An 18,271-nucleotide genomic window follows, 5' to 3' on the forward strand; every position below is an offset into this window, starting at 1 on the left:
TAGACTTTGACTAAGCTGTCTGACTATGGCTCCAACCCACGCCGCTGCTATTATCCCTCAAAGGGGTGGCGCATTCATAGTCGCCGAGCGCACCACCCCAGAGCCTGGTCCGAATGAGCTCCTTATTGAAGTCAAGGCCGTGGCCCTGAATCCCGTCGACTATCACCAACGGGACACTGGATTCCCCCCGATTCCCAGTTATCCCACAGTCATCGGATCCGATGTGGCTGGCATCGTCGCCAAGGTAGGCCCCGGCGTGTCAACAGGCCTTGTCCCAGGCGCACGAGTTATCGCTTTTGCCTCAAATTTCTACCATGACGGCTTGCCAGACTACGGGGCGTTTCAGAAACTTGTCTTGGCTCAGGCCGAAGGCGTTGTTGCGCTCCCTGACAACCTTTCGTTTGAACAAGGTGCTGTTTTCCCTTTGGCCGTTATGACTGCTTTGACGGCATGGACAACAGTTGGCATCTCGCTCGATACGCGGTATACACCGCAGAATAAACAGGCAGTTTTAATCTGGGGTGGCGCGAGCAGTGTCGGCACTTTTGCTGTCCAATCAGCCAAACTTCTGGGCTTTACCGTTTATGTAACTGCCAGCTCTCACAACCACGAGTACATGAAGAAACTCGGAGCACACGCCGTCTTTGACTACAAAGATGGCGATGTTGTCTCCAAGATTGTTCGTCAGGCTCAGAAAGATGGCGTTAGGCTCAACACCGCACACTGCGTCGTCAAGGATAGTCTGCAGCCAACGCTGGATGTCCTCATGGAGACCAAAGGCGATGCTCCGGCCAAGGTTGCACACTCTCCTACTCTTCCCCAAGATCACCCCACCCTTGACAATACTACAATCTTGTTCAATTTCCCGCCGGTCTTATCTTTCGGGGGAGGCGATACAAGTGTTAGGGACAAGCATATGTACCAGTGCTTCAATGGATGGCTGGCGGAGGGTCTCAAGTCGAATACAGTTGTTCCTAGTCCGCCTATTCAGGTTGAGGCTGGTGGTTTGGAGGGTTTGAACTCTGCGCTGGATAAACTAAAGGCCGGTGTTAGCAACACTAAGATAGTGGTTCCGATATGATTTCTTGTATATAATACATGAGTTATAGTATGTGGTTTGCGCTTTTTTGCCGCAAAAAGAAGCCTCTGCTTGAGATTTCGCAAACACGAAACGCCGGTATGTTTGTACTAGAGCGTAAAAAGTAAGATAAAGCTATATCGATATAAAATATCACTAGTGTATACAATAGATTAGTCGCGAGAGGGAATCTGAGACCGATAGGAAACGACCATATCTACTTCTTTCAACATTAGGATGCCCCCGACGAAGACCCCGAATTCGTGCCCACAAAGACAACAAGGACAGCCGAGTATGTCGCCGTAGCCACAAGAGTCTCAGAGTTTGACGTCTTCATCCCGAATGAGATGCCGACCGCAAAAGCTATCATGAACAGGGACGACGTGATCAAACTCTTGGTCATCGACGGGTTCAGTATCATGATGCACATGGGAGCCACTAACGCTGCGACTGCGAGGAGGGACACTCCCAGACGCACAGTCTTGTCCACTGCCTTTGATATCTGGAGCGGCGGTTTGCCCTGCTGGTACTCTTGTAGCCGGTTATGTCGCTCCTCCTTGGTATACGTCCATCTACGGGGCAGATGCCTTCTCAAAAAGTCGCGGAAGAATTCGACTTTGGAATCCGAATTTCCGTCTTGGAGGTAGTAATAATGAGACTCAAAGGGTCGAGTCTTCCGATGTCTCAAAACCATGGACGGGAACTTGGATTTGAGGCGCAGCTTCCTCGTTTCGGTCTCATGTGGAGATAATCGTTGCCCCTGTCGAACATAGTTATAGTTTCGTACTGCATTGGCTGCAAATGATTTCCCTGTTAGATGGATCGCAAAAATGGGAGGGGCCAAGTCAAAGTTGAGACAAGACCCTTGGGGGCTTACTGTAGTCTGATAGAAGGCATTTCAGCCGATCTGGATCTTGATCGAGTTTACAAGTCCCTGCTGCGATTGACTCTCTCAGCGCAATCAGTTGGTTCTGCAGAGAGACAATGTTCAGGCGATGCAGGTACTCGAACCCAAAGTAGTGGAAAACTTCTTCATCTTTGATTGACTGATCGACGTAGTCTGTGAGTTCCTGGCCATGGAGATTCTCGGGACTTTGCCCAAGATGGAAATCATTCATGCTGGAGTGTCGACAGCGCTCTACTGAGTGCTCAATACCAGAGCAGAGACTTTTTGCAAGCAAGAGCCTATAGAGGGTGCCCAAAGTTACAGGTATCATAAATCTCAAGAGCGTGCATCTGGACCATTATTTGATGCAGCATGCATTCGCCATTGGGACAGAAAGCGGGGTATGTTCCATACATGGATGCATCAGTGCCCAAATTATCACGCGTAAATAAGCAAGGCTGTAGTGTGCCTACAGTTTTAAAACTGTGAGATATTTAAATTCAGAGAGGAAATCCTCACCAAAGTAGGCCCATGTCTCATCTCTCTTAGACTTGGATTTTTATCTCTTGGGCACAAGTAGTTTGAGCAAAGTACTTTGAGAACGAAAACGGTACGCAAAGATGATGAATCAAACCCCCGAGCATGGCCTCCCGGCAACGCCAGATGCGACCGGCGGAGACAGTCCAGCAAAACGTCGGCGGCTTAACCCAGGCCCCTCAAGCCCAACACGAGAGGCTCGCGTTGTGTTGAACGATGATCCAGCAAGGGAAGATCAACGTCTCCTGGCCAATACCCAGTTGCAGGCTTTAGACGTTGATGCCGAGGTTGATGGAGACAACCACCCGGAGATTGACCTTGGCCTGTGGTATAAACTCGCTTGCCGCCCCTATCTGCTGAACTTCGCATCCAAAGTGCCTTCGTATGAAGTCAAGAGAATCACACAGGATGCAGAAGCGCACCAAAACTGGATCAAGGACGACTTGCTACGGACGGGGCGCGCACTCTTGACTCTCGAATTTGACGCAAGGAGACTGATCCAAGAGCAGGAACAATGGCGCATGGCCAAAGGTGGGCTTCGGAATAAGTTGCGTAACATTTTTTCCAAGAAGAGCGCACGCCAACATGACGCGCCTCGGGGGCAGCAATCGCGTGATGATACGGGGTCGGTTCTATCGGATGGATCTGGCGGCTCATGGGGAACGGCCAATTCCAAATCGTCCCAAACCTCCGAGTCTGCCATGAATGATGTTGAACAGAGCTATACTCTGCTACTAAGAGTCATTGGACAAGTTTGTGAAAAGCTGGCTCCCAGTTCCATTTTATTTGGCGTAGTGAATTTAGAGACCAAAGATCTCGAAACCGCTGTGAGGAGGCTAGAGGATTCTCTGAAAGTCCATCAAGACAACGTTCGAGAGATAGGTTTCAGTAAGTCTTACTAGTCTCCTTGCTCTCTTAACCATGATTTATCATTCTCAGCACAGCGCGGTACGATTGGATCATGGCATTTACTGACACCGATTCCTCGTCTAGGCGACGTTGGCCTTGCTTTAACCAAATGCCATCAACGCTTTGAGGAAGGAGTACTTAGGAAGCTAGAAGAGAATAAACTTAGATATCGGAGGAATAGATATAACAAGAGGGTGAAAATCGGAGATGAGAGAGTGCGGCGAATTGAAGAACATACTGCTATGCTGAAGATAATAGCGGACATTGGAAGACAGATTGACGAAATCATGGCGCAAGGTAAGACAGTGTTTGATGAATTTTGCGACAAGTCACTGCTGTTCATGGATGATATTGTCCACTCGGCGGCGCAAGCAACAAGCTGCAGAGTAGATGACGTTCTCTATAACGACGTACTCGTTAAGAGAAGATTTCCAATGGAATAGAACCTGGAAAGGAGTTATAATAGTAGTTGACTTGGTATTACTCCATAGAAATCTTATAGAGATTAGCTCGGAGAGGTTTGGCGATGATGGCGACATACAGAAATGCATGGCAATGAAATGGTGAGATTTTTAACAGTTTTTATATACTTGGCTTAATATTATATCAACATATTTATAGAAAACTCACTTCTCTTATTATAGCTGCCAAATCCTGTCATAAATGCACCTTCACTATAAATAAGAGCAGTCGACTTGTACCCCACGGTTATACAAGGTTATATTAGCATCTTCATGCAATACATACGCCAAACATTTGCCATTTGTATCCAAAATCTCCCGTCCTTGCATCTGAGGCTGTCCAATTCTTGCCAAGAAGTAGATATTGGGCTCTGTTTGTCGCTCGGGCCGTCGTCGCGCCCTATGGATCTGATGTGAATTCCCCTTTGGCAGATTGTGTTCTTGATCTCCTTGTTTCTGTGATACGCCAGGATGCATGTCCTCCTTTCTTACTAAGCCAAGATGAATAGAGTTAGAATAGGGGCCGTGTTGGATCAGTGACGATCCCTGTTCACATTCGGGATTTCGCAGACTTGTGTCATACGGACTATTGTTTACGACTGGGTTGCAGACGATCGGCCATCAAGATTAGCAAATGTTTTGCGCAAACCAATGATACAAAGCATCCTCATCGTGTTTATGAGCATCTACGATATGGATTGAGCGTTGAGAACTCGTATAGCTACTCAGTCCACCGATGATGGTGGGACGGAGCTGGCATCACCTACCCGAGAGATGCCGAAAATTAGAACATCTTGTGAACAATGCTTATAGATGTGAGCACCAAATAATGTTATTTGAAACTGACATTTTCTTCCTGAATAGTGCGTCTCCTCTGCATATAGAAATGTGCTATGCACTTATGATTGAGATTGCTCTTCTATCCCCAGCTCGCCTTTATATCCTGAGGTTTATGCAGTTCGTAGCTCAGAATCATGGCACAATTCCCGTATCAACTCGTATTCGAGCTTGGTATTTTCGGTGTTCCATTTTCTCCTATAGCACATGAAATATTACGTGCGCCCGAAGGAGGGATATCTTGATTGTTGTGTGACTTTTCGTATGCGAGTGGTTTATATACCCCCAATAGCTGTATGCAAACCTCGAGCGATTAGCCACCTTTGGTTTGAGCAAGATAGAATAGTGTCCTCATGGCATGACAAAACGATAAACACTCTTCCTTGGCATTTTACGTTTGTGATACCCAGAAAATAAATGCTGTGTAAGTAATAGATAGCTTGCAGATGCTGTGACACGTAGTTGGAGTCATATAGAATCTTATGAGTAAGGCTACGTGTAGCATGCCGCTAGCACTGAAGCTTGAGGCATAAAAAGCCATCATCCATCCACTTCAATGGCTACTTTCTGTACTCTTTGCCAATTTGCATCATCGTATCGCCATAGAAAAGAAAATGAAGTTCAATCTCGCTCATCTAGTGATTCTCGCCAGTGCGGCTCTTGTCCAAGGCAAATGTCAAGAAAAGGTCAAGGTTTATGACCCAGGCAAAGTATAATTGAAATAACATGTTAATCTGTTCGAGAATTTAGGGCGCGAAATGCGGATTGCTCGATTCTAAATGTTGCAAGCCATATACGTGCCGCAACTTTCAATGCGAAGTAAATCATCTTCCATCCGTCCTCTGGCCCCATGCATGGATACTAAAAGCATTATAGTAGTTCCAGCCTGGCTATTTTGGCATCTAAATGGCGTCATCTTGGTTATCTGCTTGTGAAGGGAAAGCCTTCGCCGTTGTATAGAGTTCTCTACTGCTTAAGCTCGGCCAGCCGCTAGCGAGCAAGGCATACACGTGAAAAGGTTCCTGTATAGCAAGGATGCTTTGTAACGAAAGAAAAGGAGATGGCCATCTCTAATCAAATATCCACCTAACCGCTGCTTAGATGTATCTTGTGGGAGTTTGATTGGAGGATATTGGAAACTGGTTGAACCATTTGTAATTTGGTACGAGTACACTAGGTGGCACCAAATAAAATAGCATTATAATGGCATTACTAACCAACTCTATGCAGTCGATATGAACGTGATTATGGTCATGGAGAAATCGTCCTTGTCTCGTGAATATGTAGCTCATTGTAAATAAACAATGTCAACCAATGTATTGTTAACCATCATAATGCAGCACTTGACATACAAGAAAGCTTGGTTATAGCGGCTGCCAGATGCACATGCCCATGTGAAATGTGCTATAGAACAAAGACCATATTAGCATCCATGAATACACTCCAACAGCTCAAACTCACCTAACCACCGCGGACAAGGTTGACTGAATACGCCGCATCTCACTCAAAGCCATATCCCTCTCCCAGTATAAGCTTTCATGCAGAGTCTCATTCGAAGCCGCTCTACTCAGTGTCGTCGACGCAATTGTGAATCCGAGACACAGGATAACATCACACCGGAATCTGGTATTCGTGTACGAGGAAAGTGTCGAATCGAATAACGAGGGGAATATGACGTCTAAACTTCCGTAGACCAAGGCAGTCAGACACTAGAGAAACGGTTAATAGGCTTGTTCGTAAGCATCATTGGTTTTTGGTGTAAAGAGTACCATTAAGATGATGAAGCAATCAAAGATGCTGAGCACATCGCATAGCCGTTTAATAGAAAAGCATGCGATAAAAATGTAAAGACTTGTTGAGACTAAGCGTGTGGCTAAGAGGATCGATCTTGTGATATCCGAGACATCTCGTTTTACTTCGTCCATGGCCTACAGCTGCAGTTTTCTTTGGCAAAACTGAACTACAGGCGAGACCGCACTAAGACAAGAGTGCAAGCTCTTTTCAACATAATCATAAACATCACCATCGCGGCTACTCCCTGATGGGCATACAATACACCCTATGGCGGTATACAAGACTGCAAGTCTCTTCCGAAAGTCTGGCGGTAAATCGGGCGCCTCAAGCTATCCGCGTCCGAAAAAGGGAGACGGGATCGGATAGGCTCTCGACTGCGATACAACGACGGCTACAGTCACATCATGAACGGATGAATTAACATGTCACGGAAAAGGAGAGCGTATAGGACAGCGGCGGCGGGCCAAGAGGATCCACAGACGTCTCCAATTGCGGTAACTTTCGCAACGAGAATCGCGGCCAGCTAAGCCCAATAGGTCCAGAATCATTCCACATCCCACTAAATAAAAATGCTAGTGCTTGGTTATCCGCGTATTTTGCTGGCTAGGGGCCATCAGCCTCGTGTGATTCGCGAGCCGGGGGGCGCTTTATGCTTCAAAAGTCCGTCTGCCCCATAAGAAAATCATGGATCTTCGCGTCTCCGCATGGCCAAAAGAAGCAATTGGGGGTGATGGAAGCACCAATAAGAGGCGATGAAATCTCAACTCTCCACTTTTAGAATAACGAAGTAGAGGCCATCCCCCAGGTTTTTTTTGATAGTTTGGCCTGAGCTTTATTTTACGAGGAGAATGGGGGAGAGAGTGAGGAACAGAGCTGTTGATGATGGTATTTTGCCCCATTCAACGCAACATAGACTGAGGATTGTATACTAGCAATATTCTGTCCGAAGAGAAGGTTGATTTGGTATTAATATTAAAGCGTATATGTGTCCAAGTATCAGCTCTGCTGAACCGGACGTGATCTAGGGTTATGGTTTGGCCGTGACTGTGGCAGAGGCTGCTCTTGAAGCTGATTTGATTTCTGAAAGCCTCTCTGCTACTCCGTCTGTGGATGTCTCTGTTGATGGAAGGCATTCATCGCACTGATTGCGGTCGTCAATAGTGCGCCGCAGCTGCTCTTCACACCATGCCAGCCGTGCAAACAGGTCCTTTGTTGACTGCCTGCGTTTGCGAGTAGGCGCTGGCGTGCTTGGCTGGCAGACAACCTTGAGCTGAATACGTGTAAGGAAATAAGAGTATGTTAGCGCGCTGCTTTTGTCTTATCTTTCAGGTGGAGAGTTGGCGGAGGCCGCACCTTGATGCACATAGAACATGGACTCTTTCGATTGCATTTCTTCTTCCGTTTTTGGCAGAGCCGGCACGCGAGCTTTCTCCCTTCCTTGACAACCTTACTGGGAGCACTGGTTGGGCCGACGGAGCCCATGGTTGGTTTCTAATGGATAGAATGAGAGGCAAGTGTTGTGTGCGAATGTAGGCTGGAGTCAATACCATCAGCTTGACATTAGTTAATTGAGATGTGTCTGAAGAAAAAGAACAAAGAGGGTATGAGAGAAAAAGGAATAATAGCAATTGTCATAGGAGCTACATCGTGTCTCCTCAGGAAAAGGACCTGCCCCAGAAGCAGTGGAAATCTCACATTTTGAAGCTTTTGTCAAACATCGAGTGAGAGTCAAAAGTAGTGCTCGAATAATCTGTATCCGCATAGACCCACGCACCGATTAAGGTAGCGTCTAGCTTTGGCAAACTTTGTTCAAGAGTTGACAGGGGTCTCGCGGCAAATCGAGTCATGGGTGAGGCTGATCAACAAGCAGGAGACTCGTGCCAAGCTGAAGTGGCAGGGCAGTACCCAAGGATTCGGGAAGCAGGGCGGAATCGTGGTCTATGAACTGTCCGTCTGTGTACAAGAGCTGACGGTTCTTCGGGGTTTGCGAAGAGCCCGTGGATGTGGAGAAACAAGGCCCGACCACGATTGGCTAAGCGGGATCGAATATGCAAGGCTCCTTGGACCAAACTCCGCAAGATAGTAATACGAAATCCAGCCTGGCCGTATGGGGACGGCACATGTACTTTGTAGCAGTATTATGAATGGTTGTTATGGGCAGGTCGAGTATTTCACCGACGATACGGCGTCCATCAGGGGCGTCCATAAGGGCATAGCCCCTTGGATTGCGGGATCGTGGATTTGTTGTCATCGATTCGGGGCCATTATCAAAGGGCTTTCCGAGACCCGGTGCGTTGGCAGGCTTCCGCTGTCCGACGTTTGGTTCATATAAATCCTGTGGATGAAACGTCAGATTATCAGATTCCTTTTCTTTTGCATCTGCCAGGGCCTCCAAGACTGATACCACTCACCATCGACAGTTGGTTGTAGCTGAGGTTAGCAGATATAAGTTCCTATCGAGTCACTTTGGAGGAATATCAGCTGATTGTGAATGCAGTGCAGTGATCGAGATCAGGATAGTCAAGAAACGCACAGTCTTTGAATATCAAGCAGCAGAGGAAAAAGGATAATCCTTTCGGTGCCCCGACAATGCCTTCTGGGCAGCCGCCAAGCTCGCCGGGCGGTGAGTCCAACGCAGAGTCCCGTGCCCAGTCAACTCACGGCAGTGCACAGACTTTTGTCGAAGGCCAACAGCAATTTTCCAACTCCAACTCGGACTCGAAGAAGGACAAGGAGGCTGGCCACAGCAGCAAAGAGTACGATGGTGGCAACGACGACGAGTCGGACGAGAATAACAGTCTCCAAGAGATGCAGCGGCGCCACAGCATTGTGCAGCAGCTGGCTCGCCAATATACGCACGCCTCGGGAGTCGATATCCAGGGACAGCCAAACTCGCTGTTTGGAAACAATGACCCCGACTCGCCCCTGAATCCCATGAGCAGCAAGTTCAGCGCTCGCACCTGGGCAAAGACACTCTCCAAGTATGCCACCGAGCACGGGTCTGGCTTCCGCCGCACCGGCGTGGCGTTTCGAAACATGAACGTCTACGGCTTTGGGTCTGAGACGGATTTCCAAAAGGACGTGGGAAATGTCTGGCTGTCGATCCCCGACATTGCTCGCCAGACTCTCAGCAAGTCTGGGCGGCGACGCATCGACATCCTTCGCAACCTCGACGGCTACGTCAAGTCTGGCGAGATGCTTGTCGTGCTTGGACCTCCGGGCTCGGGATGCTCGACCTTTCTTAAGTCGATTGCGGGAGAGACCAACGGCATCTACATTGACAGCGAGACCGAGTTCAACTACCAGGGCATCAGCGCCGAGGAGATGCACCACCACCATCGAGGCGAGGCCATCTACACGGCCGAGGTCGACGTCCACTTCCCGATGCTGTCGGTGGGCGACACGCTCAACTTTGCTGCCATGGCACGCGCTCCTCGGACGCTGCCCCCTGGAATCAACGCCAGCCAGTTTGCCACGCATAGTCGCGACGTTGTCATGGCCATGTACGGCATCAGCCACACCATCAACACCCGCGTGGGCAATGAATATGTCCGCGGCGTGTCTGGCGGAGAACGGAAGCGTGTCACCATTGCCGAGGCTACACTCTCCAATGCTCCTCTCCAGTGCTGGGATAACTCCACTCGAGGCCTTGACTCAGCCAACGCCATTGAGTTTTGCAAGACGCTGCGTCTCCAGTCCGACATGTTTGGCCAGACAAGCGCTGTTTCCATCTATCAGGCACCTCAGAGCGCGTATGATGTCTTTGACAAGGTGCTTGTTCTCTACGAGGGCCGGCAAATCTACTTTGGTCCCACAGACAAGGCTCGAGACTACTTCATCAACCTCGGCTTTGACTGTCCCGCCCGCCAAACAGCGCCTGATTTCTTGACGTCCATGACTGCGCCAAGTGAAAGAATCGTCCGCTCTGGCTGGGAGAGCCGCGCGCCTCGCACCCCTGATGAATTTGCCACTTGCTGGAAGAATAGCAATGACTATAAAGCCCTTCAGGCTGAGATGGATGGATTCAACAAGCAGCATCCCATTGGAGGAGCCGACGCCGAGGCCTTCCGTCAGCACAAAAAGTCGACCCAGGCCAAGCACCAGCGTGAAAAGTCTCCGTATACGCTCTCGTACGGACAGCAGGTCAAGCTCTGTCTGTGGCGAGGATGGCGGCGACTGATGGGCGACCCGAGTCTGACTATTTTCCAACTCCTTGCCAACTCCATCATGGCCCTCATTATTTCGTCCCTCTTTTACAATCTCCAGCAAACAACGGGAAGCTTCTACTCGAGAGCCGCGGTCATCTACGTGGCCATCCTGATGAACGCCTTCTCCAGTGCTCTCGAGATCCTGACTCAGTATGCCCAGCGGCCCATTGTCGAAAAGCATCAGCGCTATGGATTCTACGTCCCGTCGGCCGAGGCTTTTTCATCTGTGCTCTGTGATATGCCGTACAAGGTTGCCAATTCGATTTGTTACAACTTGGTTATTTACTTTATGACGCATCTCAATCGTACGCCGGGAGCCTTCTTCTTTTTCCTGCTGGTGACATTCCTCATGGTGCTCGCCATGTCTGGAATCTTCCGATCAATGTAAGTTTCCAACCTTGAAAAAGATGCTGGACGATTGCTGACTGCGACGTTTGATGATAGTGCTTCTCTGTCGCGAACCCTATCGCAAGCCATGGTGCCGGCTTCGATTCTGATTCTCGCCATGGTCATCTTCACTGGATTCGTCATCCCTGTGGATTACATGCTTGGATGGTGTCGCTGGATCAACTATCTCGACCCTGTCGCGTATGGATTCGAAGCACTCATGATCAACGAGTTCAGCGGCCGCCAATACGAATGCGACGCGTTTGTCCCAAGCGCTCTCATTCCAGGATACCAAAATGCAACAGGAGTACACAGAGCTTGTACAGCCGTCGGATCCATCGCGGGCCAGAACTTTGTCAGCGGCGATGCCTACATTAACTCGCAGTACAAGTATTTCCACGCTCACAAGTGGCGCAACGTCGGAATCCTGATTGCCTTTGTTCTCTTCAACCACTTTGTGTACTTTGTTGCCACCGATGTCATTCAAGCAAAGAAGTCAAAGGGCGAGGTTCTCGTCTTCAAACGCGGATACATTACGGCTTCAGGCTCCAAGAAGGGCGATGCAGAAGCCTCTTTGTCGGGGCCTGTTCCTGTTGTGGAAAAGGGCACAGACATGTCGGCTGAAGGGACTGCCAATATCCAGGGCTCTACAAGCGTGTTCCACTGGGGCAAAGTATGCTATGACATCAAGATCAAGGGCGAGCCGCGACGAATTCTGGATCATGTTGACGGCTGGGTCAAGCCGGGAACGCTGACAGCTCTGATGGGCGTGTCTGGTGCCGGTAAAACGACGCTCCTCGACTGTTTGGCTGACCGTGTCTCCATGGGAGTCATCACAGGCGAGATGCTTGTCGATGGCAAGATTCGCGACACGTCGTTCCAGCGTAAAACGGGCTACGTCCAACAGCAGGATCTCCATCTAGAGACTACCACCGTTCGTGAAGCCTTGGAGTTCAGTGCCCTGTTGCGACAGCCGGAAAGTACACCGAGAGCCGAGAAGCTTGCATATGTGGACGAGGTCATCAAGTTGCTGGACATGCAAGAATATGCCGATGCAGTCGTCGGCGTGCTTGGCGAGGGTCTCAACGTTGAACAGCGCAAGCGACTCACCATTGGCGTCGAGCTCGCGGCCAAACCACCGCTTTTGCTGTTCGTTGATGAGCCGACTTCCGGTCTTGACTCTCAGACTTCTTGGGCTATTCTAGACTTGTTGGAGAAACTCTCCAAGGCTGGTCAATCCATCCTCTGCACTATCCATCAGCCATCTGCAATGTTGTTCCAGCGCTTCGACCGTCTTCTCTTCCTCGCAAAAGGCGGCAGAACTGTGTATTTTGGCGACATTGGCGAAAACTCCTCGACTATGACTTCTTACTTTGAAAACCACGGCGCTCCCAAGTGCTCACCCGGTGAGAATCCTGCTGAGTGGATGCTTCAAGCTATCGGCGCTGCTCCTGGATCTACGACAGAAGTCGACTGGCACCAGGCGTGGCTCGAAAGCGCCGAATATCAGGCTGTCCAGGCGGAGCTTCAGCGCTTAAAGGACGAAGGCCACAAAACCGCGACTGATATTGACGATAAAGCTTTATATGCCGAGTTTGCGGCGCCATTCTGGAGCCAGTTCGTGGTCGTTACTCAGCGCGTGTTCCAGCAGATTTGGAGGACGCCGTCCTACATCTACTCCAAATTCACCCTCTGCGTTTCGATTTCTCTCTTTATTGGACTGGTCTTCCTTAATGCTCCGCTGACTATTCAAGGCTTGCAGAATCAAATGTTTGCCGTTTTCAACATTTTGACTGTTTTCGGTCAGCTCGTGCAACAGCAGATGCCGCACTTCGTTACCCAGCGATCGTTGTATGAAGTGCGCGAGAGGCCCTCCAAGACATATAGCTGGAAGGTCTTTATGCTGTCGCAGATTGCGGTTGAGATTCCCTGGAACTCGCTCATGTCTCTCTTCATGTTCCTCTGCGTCTACTATCCTGTCGGATTCAACAAGAATGCTGAGCCGGCCGGACAAGTCGTTGAGCGAGGCGGCCTCATGTGGCTTCTCTTCTGGCAGTTCCTCGTCTTCACATGTACTTTTGCTCATGCCTGCATTGCCATCACCGACACCGCCGAAGCAGGTGGCAACTTGGCCAACGTCTTGTTCATGATGTGCCTCCTTTTCTGCGGTGTCATTGCCTCTCCGTCGAGCATGCCGGGATTCTGGGTCTTTATGTATCGCGTGTCCCCTTTTACATACTGGGTATCGGCTGTATTGTCCACCGGTCTGGCCAACACTCACGTCACTTGTTCGAGCAACGAGCTTGTGCACCTCGAGCCTCCAAGCGGCCAGACCTGCGGAGACTATCTTTCCAACTTTATTGGTGCGGCGGGAGGATATCTCAAGGATAGCAATGCCACCAGCGACTGCAGTTACTGCCCCATTGCTGACACGAATGTGTTTTTGACCAGCGTCAGCTCAAGCTACTCTCACCGATGGCGCGACTTTGGCATTGGCATGTCGTTTATCATCTTTAACATTGCGGCGTCGCTGTTTTTGTACTGGCTGGTGCGCATGCCGAAGAAGTGGGGAAAGAAGAAGGAGTAGCTGACGAGCTGATGCTGACGCTGATGTTGATGTTGATGTGATTCTACGATTCATGTCAGTACGTTGGAACGAACTGGATATTGATCGACTTTGTGGCATTCTTGGAAAGGAGACGTTTTCGGAATACACTCGCATATCCTTTTGGATAACATATTATTTCACTTCTTTATAGATTGATTTTTTATAGAATGGCCATGACTGGTAGACAACTATCGGAAACGGCCTATTATAATTGCATGGTATTGAGACCTTAGACTAGAGCTTACGAGTAATTTGACATGTCATTGTTTAAAAGAAATTGATCTGTGACCATCTTGCTAGTGCCTTTATTAACTAATGAGTGTTTTATGTATCCAAGACTTTATCCATCTACTTCATGAAATGACTCATTTAATTACGTCTGTGCCCGCGATGGGAAAAGAGTGTCGCGAAGTGTATCCTTTTGTGCCAATTCCATCTTAAAGCCCAATCCAAACTGACAATGTGTGTCATGCCAATAGCCCACCAATTTCCGCACGCTTGATCAAAAGTGCAGCGACTCAACGTGGTTAAACATATAAGAGTAACTGCTGTTCCTGTAATCATCGTCCTTGAGGCTAATGCTCTTGGCTTCAAAGTTCAAAAGTTGGTGTCCCTCCGACCACTGCGGCCAAAACAAGTCAGTTCGAGTGCCATTGTTGGGATCCAAATTATGCAAGAAATTGATATAGTACGTGCGCCCGCTGAGAGTCGGATAGTTCGCATTGTCCTTTTTAAACAACACGTTAATGTCGGATCCGTGCGCAGTGCCCAAGACGCCGTATTTGGGGTCGTAGTTGTACGAAGAAAAGTAAGCCCATGTTGACAGCTCTGGGCTGACGTTGTCAACAATCTGAAGCGTGACGCGTCGGATCAGGTCAAAGACAAGGTCACCGAGGATGGAAGCAATTCTCTTCCTGCCCTTGAAGAAGTCAAAGGAGCCGAATGTGCGGTACGGGCTTCCATCTGCGATTTCCGGGCTGTAGGTGTTCACGAAATCGGTGACTTGCTGTTTGGTGGCGGTATGGAAGTAGAACCGGGACAGATAGTTGACGATTTTATCAGTCGTGCTCATATCCTGCTGAAAGATGGCGAAAAGCGTGCCCTCGTCTTCTTGGTTGCCGAGGATCATTGGGACATGGTGAAATTTGCCTGCTTTTGCAAGCGCGTCCGGGCTATCTGTCAAGACTGTGCCATCTGGTCTGGGGAGGTACGAGAGAGCAAGAGACTGGTATGATATGATGCCTGGGACAGAATTGGCAGCAACAGTGAAGTTGCCATTGTCCAAGCCGCGAAGGCAGGCCAACGAGTCGTCAACGTCACAGCCGGCTGCTTTCTTAACGGCATCGTACACGTCTTGGCCTTTCTGCGTGTCCAGGGGATCAACAGGGGTAATAGATCCGGAATCCATGATGGCGGCACGGAAGAGATCGTTGCCTTTGTACGTGGCATCGCCGTCGTACAAGACTAGCTGCTCAAACGTTGAAATGGCACCAGACGACTCTCCCCAGACAGTGACTTTGCCGGGATCGCCGCCAAAGGCCTCAATATTGTCTGCAACCCATTCAAGGCCCATGCGCTGATCAAGCAATCCTGCATTTCCGCTGCCTTCTTCCAGAATTTCCTTGCCGGGCATAAATCCCCAGGCGCCGACGCGATAGTTGACGGCCACAAAGATGAATGGCTGGCTATGCAGCACGCCCGTCTCAATCAATTTGGTGCCATCAAATCCGGACGTGCTGCCAGCAACGAAGCCGCCGCCGAATATCCAGAAAAGCACGGGCAGGCCAGCACCAGCCTCGACGCCGTGAGGGCGTTGGACGCTGATGGTTAGGCAGTCTTCGCTGGAGGTGGAAGCTTCGCCAGCAGATGATTCGAGTATAGCAGCTGCAACGGCACCCTCTGCGGCGTTCGGTGGGTGCAAGCCACCTGTGAGAGCACCTGCAACATCAGAGGGGGGGGAACAGATCTTTGAAAGAGAAGGTGGGCCCAGCAGGGCATGCTGCAGCAACTCCAGTAGCATCAAAGGTCCCAAGATCTCTCGACAGCCTCACAGGGGGCCTGAAGCGCAAGTCACCAATCGGCGGGTCGGCGAATGGGATGCCGTTGAATGTATCGACGGTATCACTCGCCTTGCCGAGGATGGTGCCGGACGAGATGGTGACAGTTACAGGAGTGGTGGCGTCCTTTGCGGCTGCGGAGGGAGAAGGTGCAGCAGCAACAAGCGGCCACAGGCCGGCTGTAACGGCCGATACAACGGCTAATTTCATCATAGACTATATCGGGGAGAAACTCAAAAGGAATGCTCGAGATTTTGACTTGGACTTGGACTCTGTGATTGTTGTAGGTACGTGGAAGGAGGGAGACCCTCTTATAGAAGAGTTCAGGCGTCATATTATCTGTCTTTTAGTCAGTAATCGCATCCTAAATCATCTCTCCACTAAAAGGGGTAGTAATCAATATTAGTCGCCTCTGGATACTGACATAAGAATTCTCATCTCGACTTGCCTGTGAGTATACCAAGATAGGCTGATTCAGTAATACTGCTACGCTTTCTCACACGATTCCCTCGTGATATGGAGCTTGACTAAGAAGACGAGCTGTCATGGTGGCCAGGGTGTAGTAATATCTGATGTGTTATCGTCTTGTATGAGACATGTCACTTGTCATCCGGGATTCCGTACAGTAATTTGCTTGTGCGAGACATTTATCTCGGTAACACAAGATGCGTAGTTGTGGATCAAGGGCAATAACACCATGAACGGGGGGCGAGAGCCGTGTCTCGGCGCTAGACGGGGACCTGAGACATTCTCAGACCAAAGTAAGCCAGCTTGTAGGCGCTATCCGAATCAGAAGCTTTAATAAGATGCCCCATTATATGTGTTCGCTACCTTGCTTACAGTCGGTCGAGACTTTCGGTGTGGTGTTGACGTTGGTTATTCGTCATATGAGCCGCCTTCTCCGCATTCGTTCTAGATAATTCTGTTCAAACTGTCATATGACGTTAGATATTGTATGAAAAAAGTATTGGAATCATCTAATTAAAAGGAGAGGGTGGAGAATGAGACCTTTGCTGCTCCTGCCGGCGTGCTCATGCATAGTTGCCCCTTGCATATTGGTGCGGCGCTTATCCAAGGTTTCCGCGACAGGCATATCTGCCCATTTCCGCATTATAAAACTTGCCGCCAATGTTCTTTTGGGTTCGTAATTTGTCTGACTAGAAGCATCGGGTCGTAGGCCGGTCTATTTGTGCTGGTGGCTGCTGAATGGAGCTGTAGGGCGTCATTGCTAGTACCATGGCAAGATGATAGTATATCATCGGCCTGTATCGCATGCGGCCTGTCTGATGAGAAGGCCACATGCAATAGATAGTGCGACCGTATACGAGCCTAGTTAGGGAACTTTAGCTGCAGCAAAATAGATAGACGCAAATCCTCACCCTGGCTAACCAAAGTCAGCCCTGTTCGATGCGGTAAAGGCCTTGTTGTCTCTTTATGGTGCGCACTATGGAAGGGAATGGTTAATAAAAAGACCAAATATAGCGTGGCAGATAGTCTGTACCATTGCGTACCTCCAATGTCGATACACTTTGGATCGAATAGATCTACCTAGCTTCTCGGGAAACACGGCGGGTATTCCCAATCCGGAATCTTTAGCTTCCAAAATCTAATAAAGTCGCTCATGTCTCGTACTTGGACAGAGATTGGCCCCATCTGCCGGCTCTACATGATGACGAAGACCCTTCATACGTGAGGTTGGTGAAGCATCATGAGGATCCAAACGCAAATGCTAAAGCTATACGAGCAGCCGCAGGGTCCATTTCCAACCGCAAACTTGTTTACGATACAGATGGATCCCGAATGCCTCTGAGCTATAGAAATTAACTTCGGGCGAGTGGTCGTCTAGATTGAGGCGTGCCTGTGGCGTCTCAGCTGGCGATATGCGTTGTCGTTTATGAGAGACCCGAGATTCTGTGAGCTGTTGGAGAGCGCTTGGCTACAAGACATGGGCAGCCGAGATGCTGTCCGACGGCAGCCACGCGTACTAATTTCGCAGGTTGGGCTTAAAATGCTGGTTTGATGGGTTGCATACATCCATTAGATATCCTGCAAAAACGAAACGAAATCATTCATATGAGGTCTCAGCCATACCTCTCTGGTGGGCAAGCATATTTAATGCAGCTCCTGTACTTTGATACCCGTTCAAATGCAAAGATTCCTGAAACGTCGGACGATGTGAACAAATTCAGGATGGCAGGAGCAGATATGTAGAGTCAGAAACCTCGAAGCTTGTACGCATTCGCCTGAAGACTCTGCCGCACAAGATGCCGCGTCTGATGCAATGTCAGGGTGCATGATTTCTCGGCAGTCCAGACGCGATTCAATCCAGCGTGAGTTTGGTATAGAGCCTTCGCTGTTGCTGTTTGGTGGCAGCGCAGCCAGTGCTTCATCACACTTCTCGATGCTCCAACACTCCCATGTTACAATTGTTGTTGCTTCCTCCATTGGCCTTATTTGGCTATCGGCCGACTTTGACGCTGGGATATTCGATGCTTGTATTGACTGTATA

General features: G+C 49.4%; 7 protein-coding genes across 7 annotated transcripts; 3 read left to right on the plus strand and 4 right to left on the minus strand.

Annotated features, from left to right (window-relative positions):
- Positions 1–25: 25 nt before the first annotated feature.
- Positions 26–1,081, plus strand: TrAtP1_002394 (uncharacterized protein; the record flags this gene model as incomplete). Its single annotated transcript, XM_014085422.2, has 1 exon — positions 26–1,081. The coding sequence occupies one exon, from the start codon at positions 26–28 to the stop codon at positions 1,079–1,081; it is 1,056 nt and encodes a 351-aa protein (XP_013940897.2).
- Positions 1,082–1,212: 131 nt separating this feature from the next.
- On the minus strand, positions 1,213–2,273 carry TrAtP1_002395 (uncharacterized protein). Its single transcript, XM_014085215.2, has 2 exons — positions 1,956–2,273; positions 1,213–1,873 (listed from the first exon to the last, which is right to left on the minus strand). Exons 1-2 carry the CDS (start codon positions 2,194–2,196, stop codon positions 1,311–1,313), a joined length of 804 nt encoding a protein of 267 aa, XP_013940690.2. The 5' UTR covers positions 2,197–2,273; the 3' UTR covers positions 1,213–1,310.
- A 204-nt stretch (positions 2,274–2,477) lies between these two features.
- On the plus strand, positions 2,478–3,976 carry TrAtP1_002396 (uncharacterized protein). The gene is made up of 2 exons (XM_014085421.2): positions 2,478–3,389; positions 3,495–3,976. Exons 1-2 carry the CDS (start codon positions 2,585–2,587, stop codon positions 3,851–3,853), a joined length of 1,164 nt encoding a protein of 387 aa, XP_013940896.2. The 5' UTR covers positions 2,478–2,584; the 3' UTR covers positions 3,854–3,976.
- A 1,929-nt stretch (positions 3,977–5,905) lies between these two features.
- TrAtP1_002397 (uncharacterized protein) lies at positions 5,906–6,831 on the minus strand. The gene is made up of 3 exons (XM_014085420.2): positions 6,478–6,831; positions 6,170–6,417; positions 5,906–6,112 (listed from the first exon to the last, which is right to left on the minus strand). The coding sequence occupies exons 1-3, from the start codon at positions 6,631–6,633 to the stop codon at positions 6,073–6,075; spliced, it is 444 nt and encodes a 147-aa protein (XP_013940895.2). The 5' UTR covers positions 6,634–6,831; the 3' UTR covers positions 5,906–6,072.
- Positions 6,832–7,348: 517 nt separating this feature from the next.
- Positions 7,349–8,448, minus strand: TrAtP1_002398 (uncharacterized protein). The gene is made up of 3 exons (XM_014085419.2): positions 8,198–8,448; positions 7,856–8,055; positions 7,349–7,772 (listed from the first exon to the last, which is right to left on the minus strand). Exons 2-3 carry the CDS (start codon positions 7,982–7,984, stop codon positions 7,530–7,532), a joined length of 372 nt encoding a protein of 123 aa, XP_013940894.1. The 5' UTR covers positions 7,985–8,055; positions 8,198–8,448; the 3' UTR covers positions 7,349–7,529.
- Positions 8,449–8,627: 179 nt separating this feature from the next.
- TrAtP1_002399 (uncharacterized protein) lies at positions 8,628–13,976 on the plus strand. The gene is made up of 3 exons (XM_014085418.2): positions 8,628–8,937; positions 9,000–11,094; positions 11,155–13,976. The coding sequence occupies exons 2-3, from the start codon at positions 9,092–9,094 to the stop codon at positions 13,682–13,684; spliced, it is 4,533 nt and encodes a 1,510-aa protein (XP_013940893.2). The 5' UTR covers positions 8,628–8,937; positions 9,000–9,091; the 3' UTR covers positions 13,685–13,976.
- Positions 13,953–16,365, minus strand: TrAtP1_002400 (uncharacterized protein). Its single transcript, XM_014085417.2, has 2 exons — positions 16,211–16,365; positions 13,953–16,101 (listed from the first exon to the last, which is right to left on the minus strand). The coding sequence occupies exon 2, from the start codon at positions 15,723–15,725 to the stop codon at positions 14,208–14,210; it is 1,518 nt and encodes a 505-aa protein (XP_013940892.2). The 5' UTR covers positions 15,726–16,101; positions 16,211–16,365; the 3' UTR covers positions 13,953–14,207.
- Between the last annotated feature and the right edge of the window lie 1,906 nt (positions 16,366–18,271).

The sequence above is a fragment of the Trichoderma atroviride genome, chromosome 1 (genome assembly GCF_020647795.1).
Source record: "Trichoderma atroviride chromosome 1, complete sequence".
NCBI classification, from domain to species: Eukaryota; Fungi; Ascomycota; class Sordariomycetes; order Hypocreales; family Hypocreaceae; genus Trichoderma; species Trichoderma atroviride.

Excerpts from the sequence above, each read along its gene's own strand:
- TrAtP1_002395 (XM_014085215.2), bottom strand. The coding sequence starts at position 2,196 with ATGAATGATTTCCATCTTGGGCAAAGTCCCGAGAATCTCCATGGCCAG. Across the intron at positions 1,874-1,955 it reads ATGCCTTCTATCAGACTACA|CCAATGCAGTACGAAACTAT; the intron begins GTAAGCCCCCAA and ends AATCATTTGCAG.
- TrAtP1_002396 (XM_014085421.2), top strand. The coding sequence starts at position 2,585 with ATGATGAATCAAACCCCCGAGCATGGCCTCCCGGCAACGCCAGATGCG. Across the intron at positions 3,390-3,494 it reads CGTTCGAGAGATAGGTTTCA|GCGACGTTGGCCTTGCTTTA; the intron begins GTAAGTCTTACT and ends TTCCTCGTCTAG.
- TrAtP1_002397 (XM_014085420.2), bottom strand. The coding sequence starts at position 6,633 with ATGGACGAAGTAAAACGAGATGTCTCGGATATCACAAGATCGATCCTC. Across the intron at positions 6,418-6,477 it reads ATTGCTTCATCATCTTAATG|TGTCTGACTGCCTTGGTCTA; the intron begins GTACTCTTTACA and ends CCGTTTCTCTAG. Across the intron at positions 6,113-6,169 it reads ACCTTGTCCGCGGTGGTTAG|CACATTTCACATGGGCATGT; the intron begins GTGAGTTTGAGC and ends TTTGTTCTATAG.
- TrAtP1_002398 (XM_014085419.2), bottom strand. The coding sequence starts at position 7,984 with ATGGGCTCCGTCGGCCCAACCAGTGCTCCCAGTAAGGTTGTCAAGGAA. Across the intron at positions 7,773-7,855 it reads CATGTTCTATGTGCATCAAG|CTCAAGGTTGTCTGCCAGCC; the intron begins GTGCGGCCTCCG and ends ACACGTATTCAG.
- TrAtP1_002399 (XM_014085418.2), top strand. The coding sequence starts at position 9,092 with ATGCCTTCTGGGCAGCCGCCAAGCTCGCCGGGCGGTGAGTCCAACGCA. Across the intron at positions 11,095-11,154 it reads TCTGGAATCTTCCGATCAAT|TGCTTCTCTGTCGCGAACCC; the intron begins GTAAGTTTCCAA and ends GTTTGATGATAG.
- TrAtP1_002400 (XM_014085417.2), bottom strand. The coding sequence starts at position 15,725 with ATGCTACTGGAGTTGCTGCAGCATGCCCTGCTGGGCCCACCTTCTCTT.